The sequence below is a fragment of the Sus scrofa genome, chromosome 5 (genome assembly GCF_054392235.1).
Source record: "Sus scrofa isolate SSC_HxYL_T2T_F1_AM1 chromosome 5, Sscrofa_HxYL_maternal_Yorkshire_Landrace_v2.0, whole genome shotgun sequence".
Lineage (NCBI taxonomy): Eukaryota > Metazoa > Chordata > Mammalia > Artiodactyla > Suidae > Sus > Sus scrofa.
In genome coordinates, this window is record NC_139387.1 from 106,537,408 (window position 1) to 106,550,959 (window position 13,552).

Here is a 13,552-nt window from a genome sequence, read left to right on the forward strand (position 1 = left end):
TGCAGCATGACTAACAAATTCCGTATTTTGGAATTTATTTTTCAAAAAGTCTTCTTTTTGGTTTGTTGAATGTTTATTTTTTTAAATTGTTATTTCCCCAATATAATTTTTTTTTCTACTGTACAGCATGGTGACCCAGTTTCACATACACGTATACATTCTATTTTCTCACATTATCATGCTTCATCATAAGTGACTAGACATAGTTCCCAGCGCTACACAGCAGGATCTCATTGCTCATCCATTCCAAAGGCAATAGTCTACATTTATTAACCTCAAGCTCCCCATCCATCCCACTCCCTCCCCTTCCCTCTTGGCAACCACAAGTCTAATCTCCAAGTCCATGAGTTTCTTTTCTGTGGAAAAGCTCATCTGTGCCGTATATTAGATTCCAGATATAAGTGATATCATATGGTATTTTTCTCTGACTTACTTCACTCAGTATGAGTCTCTAGTTTCATCCATGTTACTGCAAATGACATTATTTCATTCTTTTTTATGGCTGAGTAGTATTCCACTGTGTATATATACCACATCTTCCTAATCCAATCATCTGTTAATGGACATATGGGTTGTTTCCATGTCTTGGCTATTGTGAATAGAGCTGCAATGAACAGGCGGGTGCATGTGTCTTTTTTTAAGGAAAGTTTTCTCCAGATATATGCCCCAGAGTGGGATTGCTGAGTCATATGGTAGTTCTATGTATAGATTTCTAAGGTACCTCCATACTGTTCTCCATAGTGGTTGTATCAACTTTCATTCCCACCAACAGTGCAGGAGGGTTCCCTTTTCTCCCACACCCACTCTAGCATTTGTTATTTGTGGACTTATATGATGGCTGTTCTGACTGGTGTGAGGTGGTATCTCATGGTAGTTTTTTGTTTTTTTGTTTTTTGTCTTTCTGCCTTTTCTAGGGCCGCTCCTGCAACACACGGAGGTTCCCAGGCTAGGGGTCTAATCGGAGCTGTAGCCGCTGGCCTACACCACAGCAGCATGGGATCCAAGCCACATCAGCGACCTACACCACAGCTCTTGGCAACGCCAGATCCTTAACCCACTGAGGAAGGCCAGGGATCAAATCTGCAATCTCATGGCTCCTAGTCGGATTCGTTAACCAATGAGCCACGATGAGAACTCCTCATAGTAGTTTTGATTTGTGTTTCTCTAATAATCACTGACGTTGAGCATTTTTTCATGTGATTTTGGCCATCTGTACATCTTCCTTGGAGAAATGTCTATTCAGGTCTTTTGCCCATTTTTCCATTGGGTTGTTGGCTTTTTTGCTGTTGAGTGGTATAAGTTGTTTGTATAGTCTAGAGATTAAGCCCTTGTCAGTTGCATCTTTTGAAACTATTTTCTCCCATTTTGTAAGTTGTTTTTTCGTTTTCTTTTTGGTTTCCTTTGCCATGCAGAAACTTGTCAGATTAGATCCCACTGGTTTATTTTTGCTCTTATTTCTGTTGCTTTGGGAGACTGACCTGAGAAAACATTTGTAAGGTTGATGTCAGAGAATGTTTTGCCTATGTTCTCTTCCAGGAGTTTGATGGTGTCTTGTCTTATGTTTAAGTCTTTAAGCCATTTTGAGTTTATTTTGGTGCATGATGTGAAGGTGTGTTCTAGCTTCATTGATTTGCATGCAGCTGTCCAGGTTTCCCAGCAATACTTGCTGAAAAGACTGTCTTTTTCCCATCTTATGTTCTTGCCTCCTTTGTCAAAGATTAACTGACCACAGGCGTCTGGGTTTATTTCTGGGTTCTCTGTTCTGTTCCATTGGTCTGTCTGTCTGTTTTGGTACCAGTACCACACTGTCTTGATGACTGTGGCTTTGTAATATTGCCTGAAGTCTGGGAGAGTTATGCCTCCTGCTTGGTTTTTGTTCCTCAGGATTACTTTGGCAGTTCTGGGTCTTTTGTGGTTCCATATAAACTTTTGCATTGTTTGTTCTAGTTCTGTGAAAATAGGGATTGCATTGAATCTGTAGATTGCTTTGGGTAGTATGGCCATTTTTACAATACTAATTTTTCCCAACCAGGAGCATGGAACATCTTTTAATTTCCTTGATTATTTTTAGAGAAAACATTTTTCTCTTGTGGATATAATATACTTTTATATTTATAAGAGATATTAATAGTTTATTTTATTTTGGATAGTATCCATTTCCTCCATGTTGCTTCTTTTCTATTTATCTGATCTCTATTCTTTCATGTTAGACTGTCTTAGACAACTAGTGATTCTTGGCTATCTGCTGATAATTAAAATGTGGGTGTGATAAACTTGATTTAAGCCTGTGCTTGAGGACTACTAATTAAGTGCCTCATCAAAAAGATCCTGTTTCACTGGGAAACGCCTAACGCCATCATCTTCAGTTTTTTCTTTTAGGCTACTCCGATTCCCTAGAAAAGACTATTTCAATTTCTTGCCTAGGGGTATAAGCTAACAGCATTCTGGAAAACAAATCTTTCCAAGAATGACCTGCCATTCTAATAAGACTCTAAAACAAGTATCATTTACAGATACAGTGAAAGAACAAGACACATTTCCAGAAAGGTATTTTAAAAGGACTTAAAAGAAGGAAATCATTATTGGAGCACGAACAGATTTCTAAGGTAATTCTTAGATATACTGGTGTGCTATTTTTATATTGCTGTGTTGTTGGCATAGAGATGACCACATGATGATTTATCCTGGGGTTAGATAAATTTTAAAAACTGTATTTTAAATTTATGATGACAAAAATCCATTTACACTGTTTTAACTTGCATCTGCTCCTTTTTATTTATTTATTTATTTATTTATACCGATTTTTATTTTTTCCATTATAGCTGGTTTACAGTGTCCTGTCAGTTTTCTACTGTACAGCAAGGTGACCCAGTTACACATACATGTATACATTCTTTTTTCTCCCATTCTCATGCTCCATCATAAGTGACTAGACATAGTCCCACTGCTGCACAGCAGGATCTCATTGCTTATTCATTCCAATGGCAATAGTTTGCATCTATTAACCCCAAATTCCCGATCCATCCCACTCCCCGCCCCCCTTGGCAGCCACACATCTGTTGTCCAAGTCCATGATGTTCTTTTCTGTGGAAAGGTTCATTTGTGCCGTATATTAGATTCCAGATAGAAGCCCTTTTTAAATAAACATAACACCATGTTCTAGGTCTAAGGACACTAGCCCAGTCAGGCACTTTAATAAAGGTTTCACTTACCTACACAGTTACTTCATATCCCAGGTAGCTTAATAATATTTTTCCCATTTTACAAAACAGTAGGAGACCAAATGATCTGCTACAAACACACACAAATATGCCACGGGCTGTGAATAAAGCACTGAAGTAATTCTGTGTCTAAGACTTGGTTGTTGGTAGATTTTATATGATAATTGAAGTAATTATATATATGAAATTAAGTCCTATAATATAGAATTATGGTATAACTATAAATCATTACCACACTCCATGTAGAATGAATAACGTTGGAAGGGCAAGCCATTTTTCCTCATAATTTGCAATACACAAAGCATTAATAATGACACTCTGCAAAATAAGGCATTTAATGCAGCCAAAAAAAATAAACAAATTCTGTGACATCTGGATAAAGCTCTTAGTTCAGAAAAAAAAAAAAAAAATCATACCAAACATGCTGACATTCTGGCATTACGGCCACAGCACCATCTCCCTTCCTTCAAAGAGCGGCACATTGGAAATCCCCACTTTTCTTGGGTACATTCTGCAGATGGGAAAAATATGGATTATTTAAATAAAATTCTTCCTCTTTTAGTTAAAGTAAATAAGCTATTGGAGAAGCAAATCAGTCACTGAGAAAGTCAAACAGTAGTTAAACATGGAAGTGGTAACGTTTAACAGTTCATTCCAGGATGTTAATTGAAAGCATATTAATGTTATGAAAATGGTATCTTCTCAACAACAGCTGTTTTGTATTTAAGCTACAGGTCTAATATCAACCAATTTGCAAAAACTATTTCACAAAGATTTAGCAAAAGCAATTTAATATGGAAATACTTTTCATGCTCAGTGTAACTATAACAGATAAGTAATGAGATACTGGGCATTTATTGCTGACCTGACTTTCTAATAAAAGATTCATTGAATGTGACATCCGGCAATTTATTAAGAACAATATTAATTCACTCCTAAAAATGTTGAAGCATCAATTTTTTTTTTTTCTAGCCACAATACTCACTTTTCAGAAAAAGAACAGCTGTATGGGTTCTTCTTTTTTCACTATATTAACAGGCTATAATATTTTCAACTGTGATTCAGTATGGTTCAATTGCATTTATGGTTCAAGTAACAACAGCAAAATCAACATTCACTACTTAATCACACATATCTTCTGCCAACTCATTTACAGAGTTACATATGCAACTTGCTGATGTTTAAGCCCCTTGTGTACAATGATTAGTTACACAATGTTTTCGAAAAGGAAAGAAAAAAAACCAATTTCTAATTTAAATTAAGCCTAGAAAATAAGAGCTTAAGTTTTATCAAAACTATGACAATTAAAAGAAAACTGAGATAAATATAAATTTCCTATTAGGTTAAAAAGTAAAACAGAAGGTAGAAAACAAGAAAATGCTTTAAAAGAAAATACTGTTGAGGTAGATTCTACCGAGTCAACTTGTGCTATGAAAGGTCAGATGGTTTTTGATTAAAAGAGAGAAAATTTAAATTTCACGTAGATCATAAACGTGTGATAGTGATTTTTTCCAGGTATTAAGATTTATCATATTCCCCTCCTGATAATCAGATGGAAGATATGGACCATGCCCCAAGAATATAAATAATAATAATATTGGTATTTATAAAATAGTTAATATTGTTAGGCACTATTATAAGTGCTTTGAATGTATTAATTAGCTTTAAACGCTAGTAAGAGCTTTAAATGTGTTAACTAGTCCCCACAGCAATTCTATGAAATAGGTATACTATTATTCTCATGTTTCAGACAGAAAAACTGAGCACAGGGAGGTGAAGAAAATTGCCTAAGTTGCAAACCTAACACATGGCAGAGTTGGAATTTAAGCCCAGGAAGACTGACTCCAGAGGCCATGCTCTCAGGCTATATAAACAATTTCACTTACAAGTGCACAGGACTCATGGAGCCCTTGAAGCCTGTTCAGGTCCTAGGGACCCTGGACTACTTCCTCTGTCAACTTCCAAGATGCCCTGAAACAGTGGTTTAAGTTTTACTGAAGGCTTTACGATTTAACTGAAACATGATTATTGCTAAATGAAAGGGTTACTCTAAGTAGTTTAATTTTTTTTCTTATAACTGAAGAGAAACACCTAAACTTTACTATAAGAGGTAAGGGGCTTGAGAGACGGGTTGTGCTATTTTATTGAGAGCGTTTAGGAAAAGCGCTAACCAATAAAACAACTAGTTCTTTTCCTTCCCCCATCCGGTCTCTCCTTCTTCCTTGTAGTAACAGAGAACTCAATTTTTAGCTGGCTATTCAACTGCTCAGATTAAAGACTGCAGTCCCCAGACTCCCATACAGCCACCAGGACAGCCAGGAATTAAGTTTTGGCTAACTGGATGTAGGCAGAAATGGATGTGTACAAATACTCAAAGGGGTGGGTGGGTGGGATGCTCTTTCCCCAACACATTCCACCCCACTTCATCTCTCCCCTGTCTGGAATGTGGTCGTGTTGGCAAACCAACGAGTATTATATAAACAAGAGCAGCAGACAGAGGAGCAACAAAATAGAGGCATCTGGATTCTGGGAAGGCATTTTTGTGCAGAGTTCCCTTACTAGCTCTACCTACCTCTGGACTGAAATAGAAATATCCATCTGTCTTGTTGAAGTGCCTGTTACTTTGGGTCCGAATCCATTTTCTACCTAAATCTTTATCTTAATTGAATGCTTCCCAAACTGTTTCTGTAGCTTAGGATTCTGGAAATACGGCAAATTTTGTACATCACACTGGAATAAACAGATGACAACTGTGTTGAGTAAGATAAAGGAAGCAGTATCCCAAGAACTTTCCGTCAGGGCACACTAGTGGAATAATAGTTCTGTACTAATTAATACACATGTCTTCTTTGAGGACATGGTATTTGAGCAGACTTAAAAGGGGAAGTAAGCCATGAAAGTATTGGGGGAAGACTTAATAAACAAACAAACAAACAAAAGAACTTCCAATAGGATATAGTTAATCTCCAAAAACATAATACCAGAATATTTTACAATTTAAAATAATTAACTAGCAATTTGTCAGCTTCTAATATCTCAATCAAATACCTACAAAACAATCTTCTAACAGTGGAAAGAGGAGACGAAAGTCAACCTACTCCAGAACATGAAAGGAATCCTATTTAAGAAACAAGCAATGAATTTGTAATGAAAAGTGTAATTAGTGCACCATCACTGCTCTGCAATTCACCTTATGCTGCCAGGAAAAAAGCAGGTCTACTGGCCTGAAAATAGATATTTCCTCCACTAACAATAATTTAAGAAAACCGATGCAGAAAAATTGCTATTTAATATTAGATTGAAATGGGAAGAGTATTTCTGGAAAATATATTATAATGGAAGGGGTGTATTATTTCCAGGAAAAAATCTAATAATATGAAATCCATGCCCCAGTCACTCTCAAATTCTTGACCCACAGAAACTATCAGATCATAAAAATTTATTCTGTCTCTAAGCCATTCAGTTTTGTGGTGATTTCTCAAATAGCATTAGACGATAAATACAATCTTGAAACAGCAATGAGGCTAATTACCTCATACGAAAGAAGTGAGAGAGAAAAACACAGGCCTTGATGAGTATGGGAAGTGTGCTTTCTTAGGAAAGAGCTAAGTTTTGACTAGACGAGACAGTAGAGGCATTTTCAGAGAACAGACTACAGACAGAGGCACTCAGAGTAATGCATGACTCAGGACGGAATTGCGGGAAGGAAGGTGGAAGACCAGGCAGAATAAAGGCCCTGTAGACATGCGAGGAGAGTCGCGGGGGTCAGGAACGCTGTGGGAGGCCTGGGGCTCTGGTGAGGACGTGAAGGGGATCAAAGGCTTGAGGGGCTTGGTCTTCGCGGAGACGAAGCTCTGGCTGCCCCGCTTGGAGGGGAGGGAAGTGTTCAGGGGAACGGAGTTCTCGGCCTGTCCACTGCTTCCTGGAGATGAAAGGAAGATGCAGACAGGGACACACAGAGTCCTGGGGCTCCCTCTTGATTCCACATGACAGCGTGTGTGGAAGCAGGAAAGGGGGCAGTCACCTACTAAGCACCCGGGGCTGTCGCTGGAGAAACGGAGGCGAGAGGAGGATGGTGCTGCTGAGGGTGCAACTTGTGCGGATGACGCTGATGGTGCTGGAGGGCGGTTACTGCTTTTCTTAGGCTCCTAAAGCTACTCCCTGCGCCAGAGTGAAGGCCCGCAGCAGGGTGCTCGGAATCCGTGTGTAGGAAAGCCGCCTCTCCAGCGCCACACGACAGGGTGAAGGACAGCAGAAGGGCAGTCCTATTCAAGGCACAAGGCTCCCCAAATCTCTGTCCAAAACATCTAAGAACTTTAAGATATTAGGGCAGCTTACACAAACTGCCAGCCTCGGCTCAGGGCTGTGAAATCACTTTAGAGACTTACTCCTCTGGCCACCCACTGGCTGTGGAATCACCTTGAAGTTCTCTGAATCTGCAGCAGTCTCCTCTTAACGGTTCTTAAGGCATAATCTTCGCACTCCTCATGCCCCTTTTATACTTTCTTTGAATGAAGGAACATAAATGCCTTCAGTTGGTACCCAAGTAAGTGGCTAGGCAGAATACAGTAGGAAGTAAAAATCTGTACGGTAATCAAGCATCACACTTACCTGACCTTGCTGCTTTTACAAGTACCATGAGGGTACTAAGACTGTTTAAAATTAGTTAGACACTCCCTGCCAGTGAGTGCCAGTCTGCAACCCTTGCTCTGTCTACTCTACCCATACTCTTGCCCTAGGCAAACTTTTGCCTTACAGCTGCATCACTCCAGTTTCTGGGCCATTGTATCTACTCCTTCAAATTTAATTCCCATGTTGTCTCCAGTCTCAGCTTCTTTCTGGATTTTGAGGTAAGAATTTTAAGCTATTTTCTGAACATTTCTAAAATTAAAATACACAAAACTAAACCTCATTTCCCTAGCCCACAAATCTGACCTTCCCAGGTAGCGATACATCATCACGCAATCAGCCGCCCTAAAACCTCGCCACAGTCTTTGGCCGTCACCACCGCCCTCGACCCCACCCAACTCACATTTCCCTACCACCACGTCAGTTGGTTTTTATCTCTGACAAGTCCTGCCTGGTAAATTGTTGCCTCCTCCTATTGCTCTTTTCTAACCTTTACAACCGTTTTCTAAATAGTCTCCCTGCCTCTGATCTAGCTCCATGCCAATCTACTTTCTATTATGCCAAATATTACTACTTCTCAGAAATGTAAATGAATAAATGCATCTCTTTTACCTTAGACATTCAGAAATATTTTTATGGAAAAAAGTGTACTTTGCTTTCTACTGAATAATATTTAGAGACCTTAGTATAGCACTCATATCTCTCACAATCTGGCCTGAATTTGTTTTTTCAGCCATTTTTATTTTTAAAGAAAATTTATTATTTATTCTTACGATTCATTTTCCATATTTTCACCCTCTCCCCCAACTTACTGTCTGCCACATACCCATGTGAACTTGCCTTACTTAGAACACAGTTTCTGGCTCTGTGCCTCTTCTCCACACACTTCTCAAAATGTCCTTCCCTGTCTCATTCGTCTTTCTAAATGAAGACCAAGTGTCACATCTTTTAGAGGGTTTTCCTTTCTCCCTTCGTTATGAAAAAGTACTCTCTCTTGTAGTTTGAATGGCACTTGGTTTATACATTCATCACTCAATACTTCTTTCATTCATTTTTCAGTAATTCACATTCATCGCTGATTAAGATCTGTGGGCCATGAATATATTACTCTCAGACATGCACGAAAGTTCTATGTAATTGCTTCTCAATTCCTCACCAGATCACGAGCTCCCTCTGGGGAAAGAGAGCAGCTCACTCATCTTACATCCTCTAGTTCCCACTACAGAACTTTGCTGAAATGAATCAACAGAATTACAGCGGCGGATCAAGAGTATCTACAATCCCCATTCGACGTTGAAAATACATGCTTTTAAAATGTCTTTAGACCTAAATGAAAAAAATGACACAATTTTATTTAGGAAAAATAAGCAGGTATCATGCCATCACAGACATAAAATTTTATCAGCTAAGTTAACAATCTCGATGTATACTATCCTATATAGAGGGTTTTAAAGTATCTTACTTAAAACCACAACAACCATTACTGGAAGACAAAAAAAAAAAAAAAATGAAGTGATTTTTGAAAGATTTTGCTTTGATCTTCACATACATTACCTTCCTCTCCCTGTTTAATTTTTCTCCTGCTTATAGCCTGTTGTAAGTAGACATCACATATCTACTTATTTATTTTTCCATTTTTTAATTTTTCTATTTTTCTCCTGTTATAAGTAGACATGGCATATCTACTTGTTTTTCTTTTCTTTATATTCTTATTAGAATATAAACTAATGAGGACAAAGGCTCTGTTTTATTCAATTTTGTAGCCCTGGTCCCTAGAATAGCAACTAGCATGTGCCAGGTACCAAAGAAATACTCCTTATACAAGAAAGGAAAAAAAAAAAAAAACAAAACAACAGCAAAATTTTTGAAATAAACCTAACTAAAACTAGGCAAGATTAACATAAATATCTGAAACAATCACCAAATAAAGAGATAAGTTATGTTACAAAGAGGAAAGACAGAAAGATATGATTTCTTTCCAAATGGTATTTTTTTTTTTTTTTAAGGCTAGGGGTCAAATCAGAGCTATAGATCACAGCCACAGCCACAGCCACAGCAATGTGGAATCAGAGCCTCATCTGCAACCTACACCACAGCTCATGGCAATGCCAGATCCCTGACCCACTGAGCTAGGCCAGGGATTGAACCTCATCTTCATGCATACTAGTAGGATTAGTTTCTGCTGCGCCACAACGGGAACTCCTCCATAATGCTCTTTAAGTTCAATGCATGTCAATTAAAATCCCAACAGAGGAGTTCCCATCGTGGCTCAGCAGGTTATGAACCTGACTAGTATCCATGAGGATGCGGGTTGTATCCCTGGCCTCATTCAGTGGGTTAAGGACCCAGCATTGCCATGAGCTGTGGTGCAGGTTGGTCACAGACATGGCTTGGATCCTGTGTTGCTGTGGCTGTGGCATAGGCCAGCAGCTGTAGTTCTGATTCAACCCCTAGCTGGGAACTTCCATATGCCACAGGTGCAGCCCTAAAAAAAAAAAAAAAAAAAAAAAAATCCTGACAGTTTTTTAATGGATATTAACAATCTGACTCTAAAGCCCATTTGACACACAAATCATTGAAATCAGCTTTTACTATGAATCTGGACAGCAATGTTACTAAGATTCAAACATTATAAAGAAACAGATAATTTAAAAATTATTCTTTTTAAGCATAAAACATCTTGCAACTTTTCATATGAATTTACATTTTAAACCACATATACTTTAATTCCAAATAAAACATCTCATTTTCAAATTTTAAAATGGTTCCACGTTGTTAACATTAAGTAAGAATTTTTAATATTAATTATCTCCTTCCCCGAAAGATGGTCTATGCTTTTTACGTCCACACCAGAATTATTATAAAAAGCTCTAGCAAAATATGAAATAAAAGCCTTATTCCTATCTGGCATTGAAACAAGAGGGAAGGGGGCAGGAACAACCCTTAAAAAAATGACATAGTCCTTGAGGATATGACAAAAACTGGTTAGAACCAACTAGGTCCAAGATGGCAGGCGATTCCGACTTCCAATGGACCTTCAACTTTGTTACACACTCACTGTCACACATTAGCTAAATGACACACCCGCTGACACCGCGGCAGTTCCAAGACAAAGCATGAAGGTCCTAAAAGTGGAGGGCGGCCCAATTCCTGGAAATCCCCACCCCTTCCCCCAAAAGAGAATAATGCTCCCAGTAATTACCCTATGAAATTACCTAGACCATAAAAAAATCACCACCCTGTATTTCAGGGCCTCTCACCTTCTGGGATGGCCCACACTCTCTCAATAAATCTGCGTCTTGCTTCTTACTTTACCTCTCGCTGAATTCCTTCAGGGCTGAGACACAAAGAACTTCAACTTCAGTAAGTCCTCACACCAAGTCTGTGATTTTAATTGAAAGACAGCTCCAATCCGAGTTGTGCAGTTACAGCATTATTCACCATATTATACAGTTAATACTGAATGTCCTGGCTTCCACTGCTGAGCCCAGTCAGTAAGTGTGCTGCAGTCAGCAAGCCCTCCCCAAATGCAATCTCTCCTTTTAAACATAAGTAAATAGATAAGTAAAACTTTTTTTTTTTTTTTGCTTTTTAGGGCTGCACCTGCAGCATATGCAGGTTCCCAGGCTAGGGGCTGAATCAGAGCTGCAGCTGCCGGCCTATGCCACAGCCACAGAAATGTGGGATCAAGCCACATCTGTGACCTACACCATAGCTCACAGCAACACCGGATCCTTAACCCACTGAGAGAGGCCAAGGATCGAAAACTAGTCGAGTTCATTACTGCTGAGCCATAGCAGGCACTCCATGTAATACTCATGTGAAAGAGAAAAATGCATGAGGTTAGCTAAGAAAATTTGGAAACATAAGAACTTTGGGGGACTTGTTCTACTGATTTCAAAAGTTCCAATAAACTATAGCAATTAAAACAGTATAGTATTATCACAGGAATCAACTGATTAAAGGAACAGAAGAGAACCTGAAAATATACTATCTGAGAAAGGTGTCATTTCTTATTGTTATGGGAAAATTATAAATCAAATGTCAACCGATACAGGAGAAGCTAAGTAGAATATGACACAGCCATTCCAAGGAATATTTCGTTGTGTAGAAAGCATATCTAGCAAATCTATATATGTTAACTGTGAACTGAAGTTTGGTACTTGCCATCAGCCTCTACATGGAATAAGACATGAGCCACTGCAGCTGCTGACCTGCAGCACCTGTGAGGAGAGCTCAGGCTGTAGACCAGGAGTGAGGCACTCTGTGCTCTGGGAAAACTGCAAGAGCAGGTCTTCAGATGGTTAGATATTTTTTTAGGAGATTTTCTGAGCCCAGTTCTTACATCTTCTCCTATCTAGAAAAATACTAAAATCCTCGATGATGACGGATGTCTGTGACTAGTAGTAACCTTCACGAAACCAGCAGCAAACTTCTGTAAAATCTGTGCATGGCCGCAAGCACCTCCCCCTTCACCTTCATAACTTATATCTAGATACGCCCCCCCCCCTTTCCTCTTTGGGGCAGTATTTCATAAAGCTCTGAAATACTGCTTCCTGGGCTGTAGTTAAGTGGACAAGGATGGTTCAACATACGCAAATCGACCAATGTGATATACCGTATCGACAAAAGACAAAAACCACATGATCATCTTAATAGATGCAGAAAAAAGCATTTGAGAAAATTCAATATCCATTCATGCTAAATACCCTCACCAAAGTGGGTACAGAGGGAATATAACTCAACATAATAAAAACTACTTATGACAAACCCACAACCAACATAATATTCAACAATGAAAAGCTGAAAGCGTTCCTGCTAAAATACAGAATAAGACAAGGATGTCCACTCTCACCAATTTTACTCAACATAGTATTGGAAGTCCCAGACACAGAAATCAGACTAGAAAAAGAAATACAAAGTATTCAGATTGGAAGGAAAGAGGTAAAACTGTCATTATATGCAGATGACATGATACTCTATATAGAAAACCCTAAAGACTCCATAGAAAAACTATTAAAACTGATAAGTGAATTCAGCAAGGTAGCAGGTTACAAGATTTATATTTCTTTTCTGTCATATTTCTTTACACTAACAATGAAATATCAAAAAATGAAAGTAGAAAACCAAGCCCTTTTAAATTCACACCACAAAAACAAAACAAAACTTAGGAATAAACTTGACCAAGGAGGTAAAATACTTACATGCTGAGAACTATAAACCATTGATAAAGAAAACTGAAGATGATTTAAAGAAACAAAAAGCTATCCCATGCTCTGAGACTGAAGAACTAATATTGTCAAAAAGACCACACTATCTGGAGTAATTTATGGCTTTAATGTGATCTCTATCAAATTACCCATGATAACTTTGAAAGAACTAGAACAAATAATCCTAAAATTTACATGGACGCACAGAAGACTCAGATTGCCAAAGCAATCCTGAGGAGAAAGGACAAAGCTGGAGGAATAACCCACCCAGATGTCAGACAATATAAAAAGGTACAGGAATCAAGTAATCAAAATAGCATAGCACTGGCACAAAAAGAGACTTACAGATCACTGAAACAGAACAGAGAGCCCAGAAATAAACCCACGATTAAATAAACACCTATAATCAATTAATCTTCAACAAGGGAGGCAAGAACATATATGGACACAGGATGGTTTCTTTAGGAACCGGTGTTCAGAAAGCTGGACGGC

General features: G+C 38.5%; 1 protein-coding gene across 17 annotated transcripts in view; it reads right to left on the reverse strand.

Moving 5' to 3' along the window:
* The window catches only part of METTL25 (methyltransferase like 25), a 132,461-nt gene that overhangs the window by 68,871 nt on the left and 50,038 nt on the right, over positions 1-13,552 (reverse strand). For 16 of the 17 annotated variants that reach the window (XR_014804579.1, XR_014804576.1, XR_002344285.2 and 13 more), the window contains exon 6: positions 3,638-3,732. Coding sequence is in view for 5 of the 17 variants with exons in the window: in XM_084957687.1 (XP_084813813.1) it covers positions 3,638-3,732 (95 nt within the window). In the remaining 12 variants the exon portion in view is untranslated. Of the gene's footprint in view, positions 1-72; positions 1,950-3,637; positions 3,733-13,552 lie in introns of those variants that run through there. The other variant, XM_084957689.1, reaches the window with a different exon arrangement.